Source organism: Sminthopsis crassicaudata, chromosome 5, assembly GCF_048593235.1.
Source record: "Sminthopsis crassicaudata isolate SCR6 chromosome 5, ASM4859323v1, whole genome shotgun sequence".
In the NCBI taxonomy this organism is placed as follows: Eukaryota; Metazoa; Chordata; class Mammalia; order Dasyuromorphia; family Dasyuridae; genus Sminthopsis; species Sminthopsis crassicaudata.
Window position 1 is genome coordinate 25572875 of NC_133621.1, and position 23236 is coordinate 25596110.

Genomic DNA, 23236 nt, shown 5'->3' on the forward strand with positions numbered 1-23236 from the left:
TACAACTCTGTGAATAAATCAAAAAAATGAATTTGAGCCCTAAGTAAAATTATCATTGTTTTATTCTTTCACTCCTAAAACTAATATTTTGTGTATATGTAAATAAATAAATCAGTCACTAAATTGAGAATAGCATCAACACCCTTGCTTAATTTCATGTTTGTCACATAGTTCTTTCCCACATAATATATGTTTTAAGGTTTATTGTATGTTATAGGGTTGTATTGTATGTGTGGTATTGGATTATTGAGTATAATTAATTCTTTTTTTCACTTAATAGTTTTTATTTACCAGATATATTCATGGGTAATTTTACAACATTGACAATTGCCAGACCTTTTGTTCTAATTTTTCCCCTCCTCCCCCTTCCCCAAGATGGCAGGTTGACCAATCCATGTTAAATATGTTGGGGTATAAATTAAATACAACATATGTACACATGTCCAAACAGTTGTTTTGCTGCACAAAAAGAATCAGACTTTCAAATAGTATACAATTAGCCTGTGAAGGAAATCCAGAATGCAGGCGGACAAAAATAGAGGGATTGGGAATTCTATGTAGTGGTTCATAGTCATCTCCCAGAGTTCTTTCGCTGGCTGTAGCTGGTTCAGTTCATTACTGCTCTATTGGAGCTGATTTGGTTCATCTCATTGTTGAAGAGGGCCTCGTCCATCAGAATTAATCATCACATAGTATTGTTGTTGAAGTAGAGTATAATTAATTCTGATTTTTCCTTTTCTAATTGTTCCACTGGCTTTTTGATAATTTTATGATATCATTTTATGGTATCATTTAGGGGTTGTTTTATTTCTACATTTTTTGCTTTTTCTCTGGGTATTATAGATTTTTTTTGTTCCTTCAAATTAAATTTTCATTACCTCTGTAATGTATTCCCTTGATAGTTTTCAGGTATAATACTAAATCTGTACATTAATGTAAGCAATATTGTCATTGTCATTGAATATTCTTCTAGTTTTTTTGTTTTGTTTTGTTTTGTTTTTGTTGTTGTTGTTGTTGTTTATTTCCTTAAGGAACATTTTGTAACTGCATCATGTGTTCAGTGTTCTTTGATTGTTTGATTTCCATATACTTTATGTATTTTGTAGTCACTTTGAATATAATTTTCCTTTCTATTATTCTCCTGCACTTAGTTGTAGCTATGTATAAATGTTATTTAATTTTGTGGATTTATTTTGTATTCAGTACTTAGTGAAGCTATTAATATTTTCAGTTATTTTGTTAATTCTCCAGGATTTTCTAAGTTAAACCATCATGTGTTATTAGCAAATGGAGCTTTACTTCCTCTTTGTCTATATCTCTGATGTCTTTTTTGTTTTATTGCTATTTTTTGCATTTCTAGAACTATACCAAATACTAAAGGGACATCCTTGCTTTATCCCTGTATTTATTGGGAAATTTGCAAGTGTTTCCCCATTGTATATAACATTAGATTTTGATTTTAGATATTTTTCATCACACTTTTTAAATGTCCTTCTAACTTCATACTTTGAAAGATTTTTTTTCTTTATATAAATGAGGATTTTATGTTGTCAAATGAGTTTTCTGTATCCATATTAAGTGGCAATAGATATTTTGTTTTTAATATGACTAATTATTTTCATTATTTTCCTAAAGCATTCTTGCATCCATGTAGTGTTTATCAGATAATTGTAGTGTTTATGTCAGAATGTGATTTAATTTTTAAATTGGCATTAATTAAACATATTAGTCTATTGCTATAATCCTGGTTTAGGTATGAGTACTATAATAATATAATACTAATAACAGGAGTTTGGTTTTCACTCCCAATTTTTAAGAATAATTTGCATAGTATAGATGTTAATTATTTTTTTAAAATATATATAATCCTCTTATGACTCCATCACAGCTGAGAGTTTTATTTTTTGGTAGTTTTTCTATATCTATTTTGATTTTCTTTCTTGATACTAGATCTTTTTATTCTTGGTTTTGCTAGCATATAACTATAGCAATTTCTGATGATATTTTTAATTTCTATTGTGATTTTATGTATTTGATTTTACTTATTTTACTCCATTAATTAATTTTTGGTTTTTTAAAGATATAGTTTTCAATTTTTCAGTTTTAGAATATTTGCTAATTTGTCTGATTTTCAGGATTTCCTCTTGGATTTCTAATTTTTAATTGCATCTTCATTAGCACTTTCTTTTGATTTTACTAAAATATGTTCTTAGGGATATCATTTTTCTGAGGACTTGTTAACTGAATTCCAGAAATTTTAGTATTTGGTTTTACCACTTTCTCAGATTTATAAATTGTTTCTCTGGTTTGTTTTTTGGCCAGGATGTTTATTTTTGGGGCAGGATGTTATTATTAAGTTTCTACTTAGGTCTGTGTCTTTTGAATGTCCTCTCGGTTTCAGTTACTGCTTATATTGTGTTATCTATAAAGGAGACTTAGTATGTTTCAGAGTAGGGAGGACAGGGGTCTGCTGTCTCTCTGCAGTTGGGCTGTAGTAGGGTAACAGGGAGTGGAAAGGCCCCAATTGGAAGCTTGGCTCAGGTGGACCTTCACTCAGGCCCTGGTTTGGCTTGTCTCCAGTGTTACTGTGCATTCCGGGTGGTAATAAACTCAGAAAAAGTACCTGTTCTATTCTGACTTTCCACTTGTCCGTGCTGTGAGAGTGAAAAACGGTGTCTTCTTCTCCTTCCCCTGAGAATGGGCCACCTGGCCCCAGGCAGGCTCTGGGGACATCCATGGTCCTCTGCGGCTTTGGCCATTTGCTTTATCAGTGTCCTACTTGTGGGGTTTCCTCGTCAGATACACTAGAGTGCTTAGTCTTCCTTCTCCAGCTCATATTGCAGATCAGGAAACTGCGGTAAACAGGGTGAAGTGACTTGTCCAGGGTCACACAAATAGGAGCATCTGAGGCCGAGTTTGGATTCAGGAAGATGAGGCTTCCTCATTCTGGGCCTGGTATGTGCCCTGAGGGCTTCCTGGGTGCCCGGACACACTTTTATACAATATGTGGGCATGTACACAAATATGTGTCCATATGTGGGGATTATTAACCTAGAGGTTCCTGAACTTGGCTTTTAAGAATATTTTGCTAGCTATTTCAGTATAACTGGATTTCTTTGTAATCCTATGCATTGTATTTTATGCATTTAAAAAATTCTAGGAAAGGATCCATGGGCTTCATGATGCCTTCAGGAGGGGCCCATGATCCCCCCAAAGGTTAACAGTGTCTCATGATAGACAGACACTCACACATATAAAAAGGTAACATCATATTTACACGGATTATGAGTTATTATACTTTCATAGGCTATGTCTGTATACAGATATATCAAATAAACCATGCTGTTCAAGTGCTATTAAAATTCATACTCATGAATTTGTTTTCAGATTGAAAGAGATAACACTGAAAAGTCACTTGGAGAGACTTATTTTCTCCATTCCCACCTCCTTGGTTAAGGTGATTCTTAGAATAGAGCGTTCTCTCAGTAGACTATTGTACAATATTTTGGTGCATTTTTAGTTAAGTGTTTTTTAGTGTGCAAAGTAATTGACAGGTGTAGATAACAGTAATTTCTATTAGAATTTTTCTATTGGTTTTATTAGTTATGTAGTCATTGTTCTATTTATATAAATAAGCAACTGTTAGAAGAAGAAATAGCTTATATAATTAAGTCAGGAGATGAATTTGAATCCTGCCTCTGACATTTTCTAGCTGTGCATTCATGAAATCCCTTCACTGCTCTGAATCTCCATTTCCTTGTATTTTAAATGGAAATAATCAAATCTGAAATACCTACCTACATTTTGAGGATCCAATGGGATAATGTCTATAAACGTAGACATGAATAGCTTTGCTCCATTTAAAGTTCTATAGAATATCAGATGGTTTTGCTCTTGGTGTTAGGCCTTTGTTTTAGGCCAGATTGTGAACAACACTTGGCGCATAACATTCACTTAATACATGCTTATTGATTGATTGTAACAATTTAGATTTTGAAGAAGTAATCACTTTTGGTAGCCTTCTCAATGAATTAATTTGGTTTTAACTTTTCAGGTGGCAATATAAATGAAGAGGATATTCTTCTGATGGAACTTCTACAGTGGTTTAAAGGAGAGTTTTTTCAGTGGGTAAATCACCTTCCCTGCAGTAAATGCGGTGGCGAGACGATAAATAGAGGAAAATTGCCTCCTGATGATGATGAGCGGAGGTGGGGAGCAAGCAGAGTGGAAGAGCATTTCTGTAGCTCGTGCCACGTCAGTAATCGATTCCCAAGGTGCGTACACGCTCAGTGACTAAAAGCACCTTATCCCTAGCTTTCAAGAGTGTCTGTGAGTTAATTTTCCTTAGCTGAATTCCGTTTTTCCCATTGACTCTAATTACAAAATCAGAGATGTGTTCCACCTGAAAATATTATCCCTAGAGGTAATAGGGTATTTATTTTAGTAATCCTTTTAGAATGAAATGTATATAGGAAAAACAGTAACTTTCTAATAACATGAATAATAATGCTCAAAACTGTTGAGCTTAAACGTGTAAAAGAAGACTACTAAAGCACAATATTATCGGGTAGTTTTAAACTGGGAATGGGTTCAGGCACTCCTGCCTCATTTATTTTTTCGAAGGTATCAGTTTGCAATATTAATTTAGTCCTACATATGACTAAATTTACATCTAAGGACATTGATTTGGTCTTTTTTCCTTTGCTTTCTTCACACTCGTTGCAGTTTTTCAAGATGTTTGCCCGGTAGGACCTGCAGAATTTGTTAGAGTATTCTTATAAGACAGGCTACCTTCCCTACCTAGTTAATGTTTGGAATTCCCAGGGTTTTAGCATTAATCATTCAGAGTCAGCTGGGACCTGGAGTTGTCTGACAACCATCTCTTGTTCAGTAATCAGCACAGGTGAGTAGGTGCTACCCCTGCGGATTGTTTAATACCCAGCCGAGGAGCTTGTTACTTTAGCTGATGCCGAGGGACTGGTTAGCGCGTCAGCAGAAATGACAAAAGGTTTATCCGTGTTAGCTGGTGGCCAGAAGCTTGCCATTGTTCATATAAGAAGAACCAGGCATTTTATTTATTTGGCAGAAGGCAGAATAGGGGGCCGGATGGCCTTGTGGGATCCCCAAACCAGGAAGCCCTATTGTGAATTTTGATTTAACAGAATTCATAATTTCAGAATTAATTTTTAAATCAGTTCTCTCTTAAGAGGGACACTTACTTGAGGAATGTTCTTAAGCTGTTGTTAAGCTATTAAAGAACTAGCTGTGATTTTAATTGAGATCAAACACATTATTATTATTAGAAACAAGCCCATTTTCTATATGCAAACTCTTTAAATGCTCAGTAGGTTTTATTGATGAAGTTAGATTGCTCTTACTAGTTGTGTCCAGAGAGAGCTTGGAACTGGTGCTCTTGGACCCACCACAGCCTTTCCTGAAAGGGGCTTAGTCTCGGAGGGAGGGAGCAGGGTGCGGTGAAATAGGGCAGCGGAATGCAGAGTAAGGCAGCTGGGGCCGGGGCCGTCCTCGCCAGGGGATGCAGGTGAGCCATGTGGGAGGTGGCCTTGGAGAGGAGCCAGAAGGGGCGAGGAGCCCAGATGCATCTAGGAACGGCACAGCCCTGCTTGGCTTGAAATATGAGAAAAATATAGAAAGGGAGAGTCACAAGGACCTTGACTGGTCTGGGCCTAGGTTTGATCTTTACCTGGAAAGCAACAGAGTTAGTGTTGTCGGATTTGTTACTTGGCAAAAGAACAGGTGGATGGATGGGAACTGTCACTGGATAATAATGGTTATTGATTTTGTAAGTGACTGATCCAGGAATGGCAGCGTTTTACACTGTCACAGTGCTTCTTTGTTGGGCCCGTGAAAAGTCCAACTTTTCCAGTTTTAGGGTAATCTTAAATGTGGGGAGACTACGCCCACCCATCCCTCTATAGGTATCTCTAAACACACGCATCCATAAACGGAGATAAATGTATATATGTATATATAGCTTCTCTGTGTGTGGATGCGTATGTGTAAAAGAAAATGTCGAGTCAAATAAACATTCTCAGCAGTGCTTGGGGAAGCGCATCTTGAAAGAAGAGAAAAGAGCCTGATTACTACGAATGCTTCATTAAGGATCTTGTGAATAAGTAGCTCCCTTTTTATCTGTGGGAGGTTTAATTTTTCATCCAGTTGAAAAGAGCGACTTCTGCTGCCCCAGAGAAGCTGCTTCTCCTGGAAAGGGAGGGGAGCCGGCCAGGACATGGGGCCACTGGATTTGTGCATTTGTTTCCTCTCTTTAAGTTTCTCTTACTATTATTAGGAACTTGACAAAATAGCAACAGATAGTATGCAAAGAACCAAAGAAGTGGGCTGCAAATGAAACTGGGAATCTCTGCTAAACAGCTGGATGTGTCAGATTAAATGTGGTTGGTCCAATTTTAAAATTACTTTTATTTTGTTAAATATTTCCCAATTACATGTTAAAAAAAAAATTTCCAGTAGTCATTTTTAAGATTTTTGAGTTCCAGAGTCTCTCCCTGTCTCCTGCCCCTGCTGCTTCCTGAGAAGCAGGCAATTTGATGTCTGTTACAGAGAGTTCTCACTTAAATTAAGAGGATCGATCCATGTTACGTAAAGGGAGTTTGCCTGTGGATGGAGGAAGGGGAAGGAAGTTGGAAGGGGATCACAGGCTCATAGAGGGATGAGACTGGCCCATAATTCAAAGACATGTGGGAACCAGAGACACAGAAGCAAAAGCAGGAGGAGGGACCCTGAGGCAGGAGGGTCTGGGACCTGGCTTGGACCCAAAAGTGCAAGGAGGCCAGAGACATGGGGGCTGGACACAGACACAGGTCAGGACGGTGACACATGGGGTGGAGGGGAATGGCTGTCAAAGTCTGTTCTTCTGCATTTACTTGCAAAGGGTTTTTTTTTTTTTTTTTCAAGATTTTTTTTTTTATTATTATTTCTTATTTTGGTGGAAGGTTAGGAGACCATGGAACTCAGCGGCAAAAGTGGAGAGAGCACTATAAACATAACAGGTGTTTTTTGGAATGCAGATTTTTTTTCAGAATTCTTGAAGTTGAATTTGCATAATGCAAATTTATATAAAGCTAGAACTGTATACATGTAAAGTCATGCAAAACACATTTCCATATTAGCCATGTAGCAAAAGAAAACATACACAAAATCAAACAGTAAAAATAAAGTTTTAAAAAATTGTCAGTTCTCTCTAGAGGTGAATTTTCATCCTTTCCTTTCATCAATTCCTTTGGAATTGCCTTGGAGTATGTTCTTAATCAGAGTAGCTAAGTCTTTCACAGTTGATCATCCTTACAATATTACTGTTATTGTTCTGTACAATATTCTCCTAATTTTACTCAATTTACATCAGTTCATAAAAGTTTTCCCAGGTTTTTCTGAAACATTCTGCTCATCAATCTTTTCTTTTTTTAAAAAATAATAGCTCTTTATTTTTCAAAATGCATGCAAAAATAGTTTTCAGCATTCAGCCTTGCAAAAGCCTTGTGTTATATATTTTTCTCCCTACCTTCCCACCTCCCCCTATTCCTAGAAAGCAAGTAATCCAATATATATTAAATATATGTAATTCTTCTAAACATATTTCCACATTTATCATGCTACACAAGAAAAATCAGATCAAAAAGAAAAAAAAATGAGAGAAAAAACAAGCAAACAACAACAATAAAAATGAAAAGGTAAAAATATGTTGTGATCCATATTCAGTCCCTATAGTCCCTTCTCTGGGTGCAAATGGCTCTCTCCATCACAAGTCTATTGCAGTTGACTTGAGTCACCTCCTTGTTGGAAAGAGCCACATCCATCAGAGTTGATCATTATATAGTCTTGCTGTTGCCGGATCCAATGATCTCCTGGTCCTGCTCATTTCACTCAGCATCAGTTCTTATAAATCTCTCCAGGCCTCTCTGAAATCATCCCAATGATCATTTCTTATAGAACAGTTAATACTCGGAGCAGCTAGTTAGTGCAGTGGACAGAGCACCTGCCCTGAAGTCAGGAGGACCTGAGTTCAAATCTGGTCTCAGACACTTAATACTACATAGCTGTGTGACCCTGGGCAAGTCACTTAACCCCAATTGCCTCAGCAAAAAAAGAAAAGAAAAGAACAGTAATACTCTTTAACATTCATACCACAATTTGTTCAGTCACTCTCCAGTTAACAGTCAGTCATCCTCTCGATTTCTTATTCTTTTCTACCACAAGAAGAACTGCAATATATGTGTGTGTATGAATTTATATATATATATATATATATATATATATATATATATATATATATATATATATATATATATATATATATACAAACCTAGTAGTAATATTGCTGGGTCAAAAAGATTGTGCAATTTTATAGTCCTTTGGGCATAATTCCAAATTGTCTTCAAGAATGATTGCATTAATTCACATTCATTACATTGTTGTTCCACTTTTTCCACATCCCTTCTAACGTATCATTTTCCTTTTCTGTTATCCAATCTGATAGGTGTGAGGTGATATCTCAGAACTATTTTAATTTACATTTCTCCAATTAGTAGCTATTTAGAACTTTTTTCAAACAACTGTTGATAGCTTTGATTTCTAATTCTGAAAATTGTCTATTTGTAAACGTTTGACCCTTTATCAACTTGTGAATAGTTCTTATTTTCTATAAATTTTTCTTCTATCAATACAGATTTGTCTATTTTTCCTATCATGACTTTTTAAAAGTTGTAGACATAGTTTCTGTGTGATTTAATAACTTATTTATAACATAAACCAGCATGTGTATTAATAAAAGAATGATCATTTGGTTGTCTCTCTTAGACCAAAGACCCTTCATGGCAGTGGATTACAGTTTATTTGCCCTTGAAAGAGTAGGTGTCCCCACAGTTGGCAGTTGACTCTGATTGGTTAATAATAAATGAGAAAATGAATGTTATAGTGGGGGGTTGGTCTGTATTACCATGAAGGTCTTTGAGTATGTGACTTGGTCACATGTTGGTCAAAGAGACTTATCAATTTCCACATAACTTGTTTAACAAAAGGGAGAATTAACATTTTCCCAGACTTTTCTGAGCAAACACAGTGAGCGAGAATTTACCCATTAATCTAAATTTAGAATTTCTTTTATTATCTTTGTTGGCTAAGTCTCTGAGAGATTTCCCACATTGTTTGATTTCTAGATGAAGACATGGAAAAGGGGGAAAACTTGAGTTCTAATTCAATTAGTTATTAATATGAAAGCAAAATAATTATTTCTCTCACTATATATTTGAGAAATGAGGCCTTTATCAGTGAAATTTTTTCCCATGTTTCTCATTTTCCTTCTTTTTTTTCCCCTGCTGAGGCAGTTGGGGTTAAGTGACTTGCCCAGGATCACACAGCTAGGAAGTGTTCAGTGTCTGAGACGAGATTTGAGCTCCAGTCCTCCTGACTTCAGGGCCGAGCTCTATCTACTGCGCCCCCGAGCTGCCCCCTTTTCCTTCTTATTTTTGCTAGATTAGTTTTGCTTCTATAAAGATTTTTAATGTCACATAATCAAAATTACTTATTTCCCATAAAATTTTCTATCTCTTATTTGGTCATAAAAGCTTTCCTTATTGGTCAGTCTGACATGTGCATTTTTCCCTAATTGACTTATGACATTATCTTTTTTTGTCCAAATAATTTATCCCTTTTGAGCTTATCTTGGTATATATTGTGAGCTCTTGCCATATGCCTAGTTTTGGCTAAAGTGTTTTCTGGTTTTCCAAACAATTTTTGTCAGATGTTCCTCAGGGTTCCTGATCCTGCCCCTCTGGACCCGCAGAACCTATCACTCAAAGTGGATGTAGGCAGCGGGGCTCCCAAAGCCCATCTGGTGCGGTGTTCAGTGCCAGCCTTCTCTCCCATGTACAGATCCCTCCTTTTGACCTTCTCTGCTCTTGAAGGATGTCTCCTCTCACCTTTTGCTGGCTCTGCCACTCCAGAATTTGAATTGAGGTGTTATTTTCAAGTTGTTGGGGGGATGATGTTGAGTGGGCTCAGCTGAGTGCTCTCTCTGCCCTGCCATCTTGGCCCCCCCTTTGATTTTGAGCCTTTATTCTGCATAATTTAGCTATTTTATTCCTTTCCCCCCCCAAAGTATTACTCTCTTCTCCCCTTCCCCCCAATTGAATCTGCCATCAAACAAACAAACATCTTGGCCATGGCTGAGAGGGAATGTCCTGTTTATGTCTCTAGTCTACAAACTCTGTTCCATGATGGGAAGGCCTCTTGCTCAGCCCTTTGTAATTGTTGTCTACATTGTTCTGGTTCTGCTCAGGCCATTCTGTTGTCTCTATTCAGCCATGTCTGACCCTCTGTGTCCCTTTTGGAGGTTTTATGGCACAGACACTGGAGGGGTTGGCCATTTCCTTCTCCAACTCATTTCACAGATGAGGAAACTGAGGCAGCTAGGGTAGGTGACTTGCCCAAGGTCATATAACAAGGAAGTGTCTGAGGCTACATTTGAACTCAGAGCTTCCTGATTCCAGATTTGGTGCTCAGGCCATTCTGCATTCATTCATATACATCCTCCTAGGGTTCTTCTGTCCTTTCCATTATGTATGTAATTTTATTTTTTTTAACTAAAGCTTTTTATTTTCAAAACATATATATGGATAATTTTTCAGCATTGAACCTTGAAAATTTTTGTGTTCCAGTTTTCCTCCCTTTTCCCCTATCCCTTCCCAGATGGCAAGTAATCCAGTGTATTGGTCAGCAAGTCCCTAGTCTTGGGCCTTGGCTAGTTCTTTGCTCCCACAGAGCGGCACTGAGTGCTTCTGTGCGCACTTGGCCCTGTTAGGGTGCAGACACCCCATGGTCTCACAGATCAGGCCCTATCAGCGGGACTGCTTCTTTGAAGAGTTTAACATGCTCTATACCAGCATCTTGGGGAGGTTGGGATGGACTTGGGAGACAGAGTCTACTCCGTTCTCCTTTTTGTCAGGAAGGTTGGAAAGTCTTCTATTAAAACTGTTTTTCCCATGTCGGAGGTTTTGTCTTTAAGCTTTATTGCCCTGGTTTTGTTTTTCTGCATTACCGACGTTGCCGAATGGCTCATCTCCCTGATTTCTAGCTGACAAGAGTTTGGCTTGTTTTTTCAGGTACAACGATCCTGAGAAACTCTTGGAAACCAGGCGTGGGCGATGTGGCGAGTGGGCAAACTGCTTCACGCTCTGCTGCAGAACCATGGGCTTCGAGGCACGCTACGTCTGGGACTCCACCGGTAACCGTGACCTCGAAACTGCCGGCGGCTTTAACCCGCCCTAATGTGTTCTCGTGAACATCTCCTTCGTGGCTCCATAGAGGAGACACTGCATGTGGATAGCGAGGCGCCACTGATGTGATTTTAGAATCCACCAATCGGAGCTTTGTGTCTCTGCTCGCTTTTTAGAATGAGCCATTCTCTTCACTCTCCTCATTTAAAAATAAGATAAAAGACAATCCCTGTCCCCAAAATGACAATAAAAAGCCGCTTCACTATAGCTCCTGCTTCTCCCAGGTTATTACAGCTAGAGTTGGGACTTATTTCTAATGTAAAGAAATACAAATAGCATCACCGGGCTTTGACATTAGCAAAAGAAATGCTTTTGTTTTTTTTAAAATGTATGCTAATCAAAAAATTTCATTTGGGGACTGTGTTTCTTCCTGGTATTTGCATCCCCAGAACTTTGCAGAGTCTGGCAGAGAGTAAGCACTGAGTGCATGCTTTTTCCATCCATCCATCTGTCTACCTGTCTGTGCTGCAGAATAGTGATTTCTTAAGTCTGACTATAGGGCTAATGAGTTACAAGGAAGGTTCTTATGAAACAGGGGAAGAAAATAAAGAACAAGTTCTCCTTAATGTATTTCACACAAAATACTATTGTTATTGTGAATATGGGTGTGTGATATACATATATTACATGATACATAACCTATGTATGTACCTTTAGGTGTGTATATGTAAATAGATAGATAGATAGATAGATAGATAGATAGATAGATAGATAGATAGATAGATAGATATAGATATAGATATGCATGTCTATATGTAATGTGTATCTATAAAGAGAGAAGGTTTTTTTTGTTTGTTTGTTTGTTTGTTTTAATGGCTACATATTTTTGTCTCCTCTGTTGCTTGTGCAGACCACGTTTGGACAGAAGTCTATTCTCCGTCTCAGCAGCGATGGCTGCACTGTGATCCTTGTGAAAATGTTTGTGATAAACCTCTCCTTTATGAAGTAGGATGGGGGAAGAAGCTCTCCTATATCATAGCATTCTCCAAGGATGAGGTAGGGGAAATACTTTTTTTCCTATTTAAGACATAATAATTAAGGTATTTTAATTATTTCATTAATTAAACAATCTACTAAATTAGCTTTCTAAATAAAATTATTTTTTTTGTCAAGTTCTGAAAATTTGTTTGATTTCTCAATCATTCTAAGAAATATGCTGGTTATAATGTGAAAATTAATTATCTTCTCACTATTTACATTTAAAGAGAATAATCTTTAAAAAGCTACTAAAAAGCTTGCTGTATATTCTGCTTATTCAGAAACTACTTATCAGTAGTAGTGAGCATGATAAATATATACATCCTCTCTTTTATTTGAGATTGTTGATGTCACTTGGAGATATTCCTGTAAACATGAAGAAGTGGTCTCTAGGAGAACTCAGATTAAAGAAGAAGTACTTAGAGAAACAATTAATGGCCTTAATAAGCAGGTATGTGATTGACTAGTCTTTCTATGATGACAAAGACATTTTTATAAAGATTGAAAAAAAATCATTTTCTTTTAATTGTGCTATCCAAGTGGAAGGATTGTTTGCCAGAACTCATCTATTTTTCTATTTGTACTTTTAACTTTTTCACATGATGGAAAATGGAATCATTTTAAAAGGAACATTTTGTACTTTAAACTCCTTTGCTTTGTCTCTTGTATTAAAAATAGAATAACCTTCACTTTGCTTCATTGAAGTGTAACCCTCATACCTCCTTTGAGGTGCGGGGTCCTCAGTGGCTGTGACTCTTAGCTTGACTAGCTTGACCTCCGAGCTGAGAGATGGACCTTGCTTGAGAATCAGTCTAAGTATCAGGAGGCTCCTCATGGGCTTGACCACAGGATGAGGAAATTTCACCCTCAGCAGCTCTTAAAGAACAGTGATCCGCGAAATTGGAGAGAAGAGATATGTTGATAGAATCACAGATTTTTTATTTAAGTTTGAAACCTGACTCAAATACTATAGATTTGGGTCTTGTTTAATGTGAACCATTACAAAACTCAGCTAATCCAAATACACAAAGAACAGCTTTCTGTACTGAGAAGCTCCTCAGAGGCCCCAAATGGTATCACTGTGTTCGGGTCACGGTGTCCAGTGGTGACTGATCAGACCAGTATCAGCTCGGAAGGCTCTCCCGTGCGTCAGGCACAAATGATGCTCATCAACATTTAGAATGGAGAGAACTTTAAATTCGCACACACTGTGTTTCTTTTGAACTCCTGCAATTCTGTTTCACTCATTGAGCAAGTCAGTATGGGATGGAGATGGTCCCAGATCATAACTAGAGAAACAAGGGAGAGCATTTCTGTGTTCTCCCAGGAAACAGTGACTCGACACCCTTTGCCAGTTTCAAAGCACTCATTGGAGTCAAATCGGTTTTGTGTGTTTGGATCTAAGATTCCCGAAGGATATTTCAATTGTGGTCCCTTGCACACTGTAAGATGTAGCTAATGTGCCTGCTATGTCTTGTGTGTGTGTGTGTGTGTGTATTTATATATACATATATATGTGTGTTTTTATATATGTGTGTTTATGAATGTGTTTTTATATGTGTGTTTATACATATGTGTTTGTGTTTTATATGTGTGTTTATGTTTTATATATGTTTTATGTTTTGTGTTTATATATGTTTTGTTTTGTGTTTATATGTTTTATATGTTTACATGTGTGTTTTATATGTGTTTATATATGTATGCACATATAAGTAAGTGTGTGTGTGTGCGCGCACACACGTCCCCTTATCTCCCCCCCCCCCAGGCTTGTTCCAATGCTTAGTGGCTCAGAGGGGATGGGGGCTCTACAAAACTATGCTGGTAGGACTTGGCTCAGGCTGGAAAACCTTCAGGCCCAGCGGTGGGTTCCACGCCTGCCACTGCTCTGGTTTAGCTGCAAGGATTGAAGGCCCTGGACACTCAGCATCTGGTAGCAGAGTCCCCTCCCCACCCATGCACAAAATCATGCGTGTTTTTCAAACCTGACTCTGAAGTCTCTATTCCCTGCGAGAATCCTTTTTATCACCTTTTGCCTCTCTGAAGTTCATCCTATTTCAGGCACTTTATCTGAACATCACCAAATCATCTCGGGGTTTTATTCAGAGCCTAAACTGGACTGCTATTGGGGGGAAATAACCCTTTTAAAATTGCTCCCCTGATTGTTCAGAAGCTCTGAGAAGTTATTTCATGTGACCTTGCAATCTTTCCTATGCCCCGAGAAAGGGAAATTTAATGAAGCTCCATTCTTCTCCAAAAGAAGTCTCTCTGGTAGGTAATGAAGTTGGTGTGTGATAGGTAGTGGGAGTGGAGGGGGGGAAGCAACTTGGTTAGAGTCTTTATCCATCTTATCTTCTGCATAAAGCTCACTTTTTCACTTTACAAAATTCCTTCTGCATTTTTATCACCTGATAGACCGGTCACATCTTGCAGTGTTTGTAATAGAAAAAATTTGCAATATCCTTCAGGAGTCCTAGCTCCAGAAGGAAGAAATTGATGGTCTTAGAAGTGTGCATTTGGAAATTAGGCAAACGGTGTCAGTCATATTTTATTTATAGAAGATAGAAATGACTTCAGTGTGTGTTCAAAAATAGATTTGCAAAAGAAAATCGGAAAGAAGGATTTGAGTAAAATAGTGTATCAAAATGTAAGAATAGTTTTTGGTTGAAAAAGTAAGTTCAAAATGCTTTCTTTGAATAAATCTAAGCAAATGATTGATACAGTTAATTTAAACAGAGTAGAAGGTAGAATTATCTCAGGTTAAACTTGGTGATTAGCATTGTTATAGCACCGCTTCCTTACGTTGCAGATGAGGAAAATGAGATATTAAATGATTCCTATAGTGTTGAGAATCATTTTAACTTGAGTTATTTAAAAGGCATTTTATTTTGCTATTTTAAAAATAATAATAAATTTTGAAATTGAAGCAAATGTTTCTACTATCATGTTTTCCTTACCCTCTCCAGCTTCTTAGTCCTAAAGTTATTTCACATTTTAACGATTTTTTTTTTGTCTTAGTGAGACAAAACTGTCTTAAACACTACCAGTTTCAGAGAAAGTACCAGCCTGCATCGGTTAAGGGAGTTTCCTCTTTGGGGAGTTACTTTGGCCATTGAAATTATAGCCTCAGTCCCCTTTTCTAATCTTTCTTAGATTCTAGCTTCAAATAGATCATAACCTGAAAGAATTTTCACTTTTTTCCTTTTGTTTTCTTTTACCACAGAGGCAGCTCTCCTTGTCAGAGAGCCGAAGAAAGGAGCTCCTTCACAGGATAATTGTGGAGCTTGTGGAGTTCATCTCTCCCAGAGCTCCTAAGGCTGGAGAACTCGGTGGCCGGATCTCGGGCTCAGTGGCTTGGAGAGTAGCCCGGGGAGAAATGGGTTCTGAGGTATTTAATTCATTAACAGAAAGGAGCTTCTCAACTCCAACATGGGCCCACTCTAGGGAGCACTTCTTGGTCTTAGGATAATGGCTTTGACATTTCCCCCTATCACTTCAAATTAGAAAGTAATGCTTTAAAGGAAAATGAAAATTTGGAGGGAATTAGTAGCTAATTGCTTTGGAGGAGAAATAAAGAGAAATATTAGTTGTCAACAGTTATACTACATAAATTATAAGAATTCTTAAAAATAAGGGTTTGAAACTATTACAATTGTGGTTAAAAGATTTCTGATATTGTGATTAGAATCTGCTTATTTGTTTATTTTCTGTTCATATTCAGGCTGCTTAGGTTATCATTATAGAGAATTTATTACATTATAGTTGGTTGCAAAGATATAAAGAAATAGAATCCTGTTCTGCTTCCCTTTCCCCTGCTTTGTTTCTTCTTTAGATAACTGATTCTATAGTCTTTCATATAGGTTGAAAAATAGGTATTACAGTTGCTATCTATATTGATAAATCTATAGTTTAAATCCATCATGTACTTCATTAGATTTCACCAAATCTCACTGTAGTCTGCTTTGGGGAGGAAGAAAACACCCAGAAAACAAAGTCTTATATTGATAACGTAACAGTTGACCTTAATATAAGATAATTTGATTGAGGATTGTAATATCCTTAACTTTTAATTTTTTATCAACTATAGGACAATTTTGTGAGATAAAATAGGAAAAGTTAATTTGTTGGTGACAGTGAATCTCTAATAATTTTAAACCTATCATTTTGATTAGAAATTATTTTCAATGATGAAATTGTTGCTGTGTCTTTGAAATAAGTTTTAGGCAATTCTTTGGTTAATATTTCTGATGCTAGGTAATTTGCTATGTGGATAATATATTTGTCCAATCCTGGTAAATATGATGGTTTAAATCAAATATTTGAGCAGTTGCTGTGTTCGAGGTACCTTGATAGATATTGCAGAAGATAGGGAAATGTGGAAAAAAATGGCCCTTGACCTCAAGAGAATTATGATCTAGTTTATAGACAGCAAGGGGGAGTGGAGAAAGATAGGTGTACACAAAATATGGAAATATACATTTTTTAAAACCATAATATTATTTTCCCCATCGATAGCCCTCTGTCTCCCTAATTTTTCAAAATTTGTCATTACTGGTCTTCTACAGTAGGACTGAGGAGGGTGGGTTATTCTAATTATATTTTGCAAATAGTTTTTGCTGTAATAGAGATGACTCAGTTTTCAGTTCAATCTTAGAGCAATAAGACAAAATTCAGTCAATAACTCAAATCACTAATTGCTGAACAAGTTACAGTCTGACGAGACCTAATTTAATGCACAGCTATGTTCTGTTAGAAGTATGAAAATTATTTAGTTATTCATACCTTTTTCTTCTAATGATGGATGTTCTTATTCTTCTAATCATGGTAGGGTAGTTGATTAAGGAAGGCTAAGTATCTAACATTATTAGCCTTTATTTTTACAGTGAAGTCAGCAGAAGAAAGGAAGCTTTGTGATTCACCTGAGGAAGGAAGAAACCTTGGTCATATATAATGAGAGCTAATAAAATTTGTAGAAAGTCAATATTTTAATTGCTTTAATGTCTAGAATAAAAACATAGTTGTCATTTCAAATTGCTCTATTCATTGGGATAAAATGGGATGGGAATTGGATTGTGATTTTATTAGTATAGGGAACTCGAGGGTGAAGAAACTCCCTCCTAATAAATGGATGCTCAGTGTGAACTATAAAAAAGCTACTTAAGCTTGAATAGCTTAAATCTACACTAGGACATTTGGAAGCCTTGTATTACATATGACAGTATGATAAGTCTGCCATTGAGAGGCCTTATGTGCATTCCTGGACCCCTCTCTCTCTTCACTTCTAATAGATTTGGAAAAAATAATTCTGCTTTCTTTTGTTAAGAGAAAAGAAACTGTGTTCAGACCATCTGGAGAAGAGAAAATGGCGAAGCTTTTCCACCTCACTTACAACCCAGTGGATGATTGCTATGTCCGAGTTTCAAGTAATAATGACAAAATCTCCGGATGGGAAAATGGTCTTTGGAAAATGGAATCTGTATTCAGAAAAGTTGAGACGGACTGGAAAATGGTAATTGTGTGTCTGGGGCAGCCTGCCGGGGGGCTCTTGTGTCTGTGGGCTCTGTGGGCTGGGGGGCTTCTGTGTGGGTGTGTCAGTGACACTCCTGCGCCTCCTGCACGTGCCTCAGAGGGAAGCTGGGTCATTTCCCATTCCTCTCCCTATGCTCCCCCCCCCCTCAGGTGACCAATCTCCCCAGCACCCTCGGCCCTCCGTCCTTGTTGCTCCCTGTGGTACCTGAAACCTGCATCTCTGTTGTCCTTGGCTTTGCCCCCTGTCTGGGTCTCTGCATTAACTCTGAATAAAGGTAAGACATCAGGCCTTGGTCTCCATTTTAGTTAGGCTTATCCATGTAAAATGAAATCGCATATATTTTTGGAGCTGTTTTAAAGGCAATTTTTCAGTGGGGAGAAGAAATCTCTCTGTGACCAGGTTCCCCTTCGGACTGCTTCCAGGACTAGGCCAGGACCAGGCCCTTCCATCCTGGCTGCCATAAGCAATCCCACCTGATGGCCTGGCTTTTCGTGGCTGCGATCCCCCATTCCCATGATTCCTTTCCCCCTTTCTTCCTCCCCTCTCCCCTTTTGTGGCTGCCCCTCACGTCTGGGAATCTTCAGGCCTCTCCTGATCACTTGGTCAGCCCTGATTGGTGAGCTCACCACTGATACTGGCATGGCTTCAGGGTACAGCGGTTTTTGCCCATGATCCCCCTCATTAGAATTCAAGGGCAGAGGATCCTGTGGTTCCTTTCTTATCATTCTCAGCATTTAACACAGAGCCTGGCACACAGTTGGTGCTTAATAAATGCTTGTTGACTTGATGACCAAATGATGTCACTTCCTCAGAGAAAGTTAACCAAAGACTGATCAGTCAGTGCATGATTCTTACTTCTAGATGACAAATTGCTTCACAGCACATCCCCAGGCTTGTGTTTGGGGGTTCCCTCAGGGCAGGAGATCGTTAGGTGCTTTGGGAGGTGCTGAGATAACTCCCACCTTGTCCTGCTCCTGTGGAGCCACTTATACAAGACACTGCCGTCGTCCTAGCGGGGCTGATCGGTGTCTTTCGTTGTCACCGACTGAATACTTGGTGGAGTTGGTCATAATGCAGCTTGACTTTCCCCAAATCTAACCTTGATCCTTGCTAGTGGATTTTCAGTAGATTTTAAAACCAAATGAGTGGCCCATTTCCCCCAAATTTAAACTTGATCATTGGGAATAGATTTTCAGTGGGCTCTCAATAAGAGTGGCCCATTTCCCCCAAATCTAATCTTGATCAGTGGCTATAGATTCTCAGTGGGTTTCAGTCAGATGAGTGCTCAGACCATTAGCATCTGCTGCTCTCCATCTCTTGGATCACTTTCTTAACCTTTCAGATGCAACATTACATTTCCATTTAGGAATTTCTATAGTTCTGGAATTTTACTTCTAAATTATATCAGCATATTTATCACAGTTCATCATTCCTTCAAGATTTCTGTGGCAACTGGAATAAAACAAATCCTAAAAAAAGGCCTATGGTCTCATAGGTCATTTACGTAGCGGACAAGAGTTTGGGTATGGTTAAATGAAAAAGTGAGTTACATCAGTTAAAATTGACCTTTTCATCTTTCATACTCCAGTCTTTATATTTTCTTGCACATGAAAAATAGTTTTGTTTTTTTGGTGAGCAATGGTTTTTAGCTATATTTCTATTTTAACTAGTCTTTCTATTCTTCCAATTTCAAGAAGAAATGACCCTTGTTCAGTAATAACCCCTCCAGTTGTAAAGTGCCTCTGAAAGTCTTTGATTGTTCTTTGAAGAATAATTAAGACTATTTTTCAGTTTGTCAGGCCTTGGTTTGTTTTTGGTTTTGACCATGTTTTCCTTGGTGCTTTGATGTGACTGATCGTGTTTTTATTATGTCTTACTTAACTTGAATTGCTTGACTTCTCTTAACCCACAGTTCCTTCAGTACCTCTAATAGTTACTGATGTGTGCACTTTAAGAGCTATAACTTTTGCATATTTCCTTAGCTAATATAAAAAAACCACAGAATTTGAAAATTCAACAAAACAACAATAAAATGTGTGTATGCCAGGAAATTCAGTTGTCAACTAACAGAACCATATTATAGTGACTAGCACATAGTAGGGACTTAATAATTACTTAATAATAACTAACTTAAGGTGGGGAAACCTATAAAGTCTCATAGCTAAGGTCTAGTGTTCTGAATCAGCCTATTGTCAGTAGAAATGTATCACAAAATGTTTGAACCCCGAGCCCCCAGAGCTTCTTAAAGGTTCATCTGAGGAAAAACCCAGTGAACTAGGAATAGCCAAGTGTTGCTGAGTTACTCTAAATGTGAGCAGAGCTCCTTTTTGTCAGCTACATAAACTTCAGCTTGGCGGTAAAAATGGCTGGAGAATTAGCAGCAGTTGTATTATAAATACCTGCTTTTGATATCTTCAGCTCAATTTTCTAAGAAAAAAATTTGCCATGATTATACAAAATCTAAATATTAAAAACCTAGAAATTAAATGAATTGAAATATTCAATATTAAAAAAAATATTGAGAAATGAACCAAATCAGTTCCAATAGAGCGGTAATGAACTGAACCAGCAACATCCAACAAAAGAACTCTGGGAGATGACTATGAACCACTACATAGAATCCCCAATCCCTCTGTTTTTGTCCGCCTGCATTTTGGATTTCCTTCACAGGCTAATTGTACACTTCAAAGTCTGATTCTTTTTGTACAGCAAAATAACTGTATGGACAAGTATACATATATTATATTTAACTTATATTTTAACACATTTAACATGAATTGGTCAACTTGCCATCAGGGGGAGGGGGTTGGGGAAAGGAGGGGAAAAGTTGGGACAAGAGGTTTTGTAATTGTCAGTGCTGAAAAATTACCCATGCATATATCTGGTAAATAAAAAGCTATTTAAAAAAAATATTGACGTGGCTCAAAATGTGTAGTTAGCTAGCAGAACCTAAAAATTCCATTTGCCCCCAACTTTTCAGTATGCTTGAATTCAGTCAACATTGAAATTTCTTCTGGGATATGGAGAACTTTTTGATTCAGATTAGGCCCCGCCCTGGAATTCCTTTCCTCTAGCTCCTTTTCCCCTGATTTTATCTGCTCCTGGGGGTTAATGATCACCTCTGTGCAGGAGGAGCTGGCTATCTGTCTATCCAGCTTCCCTTCTGCAGAGCCATCCGCCTGGTGGACATTTTAGATCCCAAACTCAACCTTCAGAGACTGAATTCCTTCTTTTTTCCCCGAGGCCCAGCCCTGACCAAACTTCTTTATGGCTGACAATATTCTTCTAGTCTCTCAGCATCGTCCCTAACTTCTTACTCTTTTCTCACCCATCCAGTCGGTTGCCGGATCTTGCTGTTTCTTCCTCACGTATATCCCTTTTTCTCCTTAGTTTACCACCTCAGCTGCTCACCTGGTCTCAGTGCTTCAGGTCTCTTGTCTTCCCATCCCTCCCTCTGCTCTCAAAATCATTTTCCTGAAGCACACATCTCTCTGGTGTGTTGCTTTATCAGCATGGTTCCCAGGGATGTCTAGGGAAGATATAAATTGAGCTTTTTGTAGGCTAATTAAACATTATGGCCCGCTTCCACATGTGCAATCTATACATATCATTCTTCCTGCTATTCACATAGCATTTTTTCCATTGGCTGCCCCTCTATCCAGAATGTACATTCTCCTCACCTCTGCTTTATAGAAACCTCCTGAAATGTGCATCTCAAATATTACTGCCTATAGGAATCTTTTCCAGTGCCTCTCTTAACTAGCTTGTATTTATTGTGTAGGTTTTTAATCTAGACTTGCATATGTATTTGTTCAATGACTAAAAGTCCTACAGGGTCTGAATTCAGATCGGTTTCTATCCATGTTATTATTTCTCTTAATAAGGAAAAACAAGAAAAATTACTCCTTGGGAGTAAGGATTTCATTGTTTGTATTTTGCAACTCCAGTGTCTGGAAAACAGTAGATCCCTAATAAATGCTTGCTGAATGATCATATTAATAAATTTTTAAATATGAAAAAACATAGGTTTCCCAAACCGTTTGACTGCCTGATGATCACATTATAATGCTAGTCTCCATAGTTTTGTCCCTTTCCTTCTCAAAATTCCTCATTCACTCCATTTCATGTTTTCCCTCCTACTAGGTTTATTTAGCTCGAAAAGAAGGCTCATCGTCTGGCTACATTTCTTGGAAGTTTGAGTGTGGGTCAGTTGGGCTTAAAATCGATACCATTTCCATTAGAACAAGCAGTCAAACCTTTGCCAGTGGAAAGATAGAATGGAAGCTACATTCTGATTCAGCACAAGTAGAACTGGCAGGAGGTAAGCATTGTACTTAGAGGCTTAAGCATGGAATGTGTTTACCATTTTCCTGAGAGTGTAATCATATTTAACTAGATGCTAAATATTATCAGGCCCAATGCAATTTTTCAAAAGCCCCACAAAAAAAGGACTCCAAATTCAGGTACAAGTGAAAAAGTCCTTTATGGTAACTGATGTCAGGTGAAGTTGACTTTTTTGTCCATCTTAAAATAATTCATATTTCTCTGGGTAGGTTTTATTTTTTGGCCGGTGGGAGGTTGTGGTTAACAGCGTACGAGTACTAAAATACCCATTCCAAAACTGCCTCTTCATGCTGTGGACTTAAATTTAAATGACCTAAAACCGAGCTTTAATTATTTTTTATTTCTTTCCACTCAACAGATAAAAGCCTTCATTCCTATCGTGATTTTTCTGATGCCACAGAAGTTATTTTGGAAGCAAAACTAAGTGGAGGGGATGGTGATGTTGCCTGGCAACATACCCAGCTGTTTAGACAAAGCTTAAATGACCGTGAAGAAAATTGTTTGGAAATAATTATAAAATTCAGTGACCTTTAAGAACTTGAACATTACAGAAATGGTGGCAGTCATCAAGGACTTATCATGGTTTAACATCTTCTGTTAATTCATTGAATATTGGCAATTTACCACTGCTCTCTCCCTGCTGACATCATTTTTTTTTCCCTGGCCATCAATCCTATCACTCTTGTCAAAATAATAAATCTTTATGCCATGGACCATAGTGAAATCCTAGAATCTTTAAATCTACCTCTCTTTAATATGCTAATTAATGTGTGTTAATGGTCAGAATAAGGCCTTACTACACAGGAATCATATTTTACATTAAAATTGCATATGTAGTATCAGAAGTCAAATATGATGCCCTCTTAATGCCCCATTCATAGTTACGGTAAAACATGAAGGTATTAGTCTCGGAAATGTGGTGTTTCCCAACCTCTAACATTGCCTTGCATGTTGCTGGTGCTTCATGTATTTTTGGATTGGTTAAACTTTGAAATTTTTGGTAGGGAGATAGTGGAATTGATTCTTTATGATTCTTTACCTTTTATCTTTAAAATTAACAATTGAGAAGTTATGA

The 23236-nt window shown here is 37.6% G+C and overlaps 1 protein-coding gene across 2 annotated transcripts in view; it reads left to right on the plus strand.

Annotated features, from left to right (window-relative positions):
- NGLY1 (N-glycanase 1) overlaps positions 1 to 22874 on the plus strand; it is a 53360-nt gene extending 30486 nt beyond the window's left edge. For both annotated transcript variants that reach the window (XM_074268243.1, XM_074268242.1), the window contains exons 5-12: positions 4055 to 4274; positions 11139 to 11260; positions 12163 to 12308; positions 12631 to 12741; positions 15511 to 15675; positions 17611 to 17796; positions 21961 to 22138; positions 22520 to 22874. In XM_074268243.1, coding sequence (XP_074124344.1) covers positions 4055 to 4274; positions 11139 to 11260; positions 12163 to 12308; positions 12631 to 12741; positions 15511 to 15675; positions 17611 to 17796; positions 21961 to 22138; positions 22520 to 22695 — 1304 coding nt within the window. In that variant the 3' untranslated portion in view covers positions 22696 to 22874. The remainder of the gene's footprint in view (positions 1 to 4054; positions 4275 to 11138; positions 11261 to 12162; positions 12309 to 12630; positions 12742 to 15510; positions 15676 to 17610; positions 17797 to 21960; positions 22139 to 22519) is intronic.
- Positions 22875 to 23236: the final 362 nt, after the last annotated feature.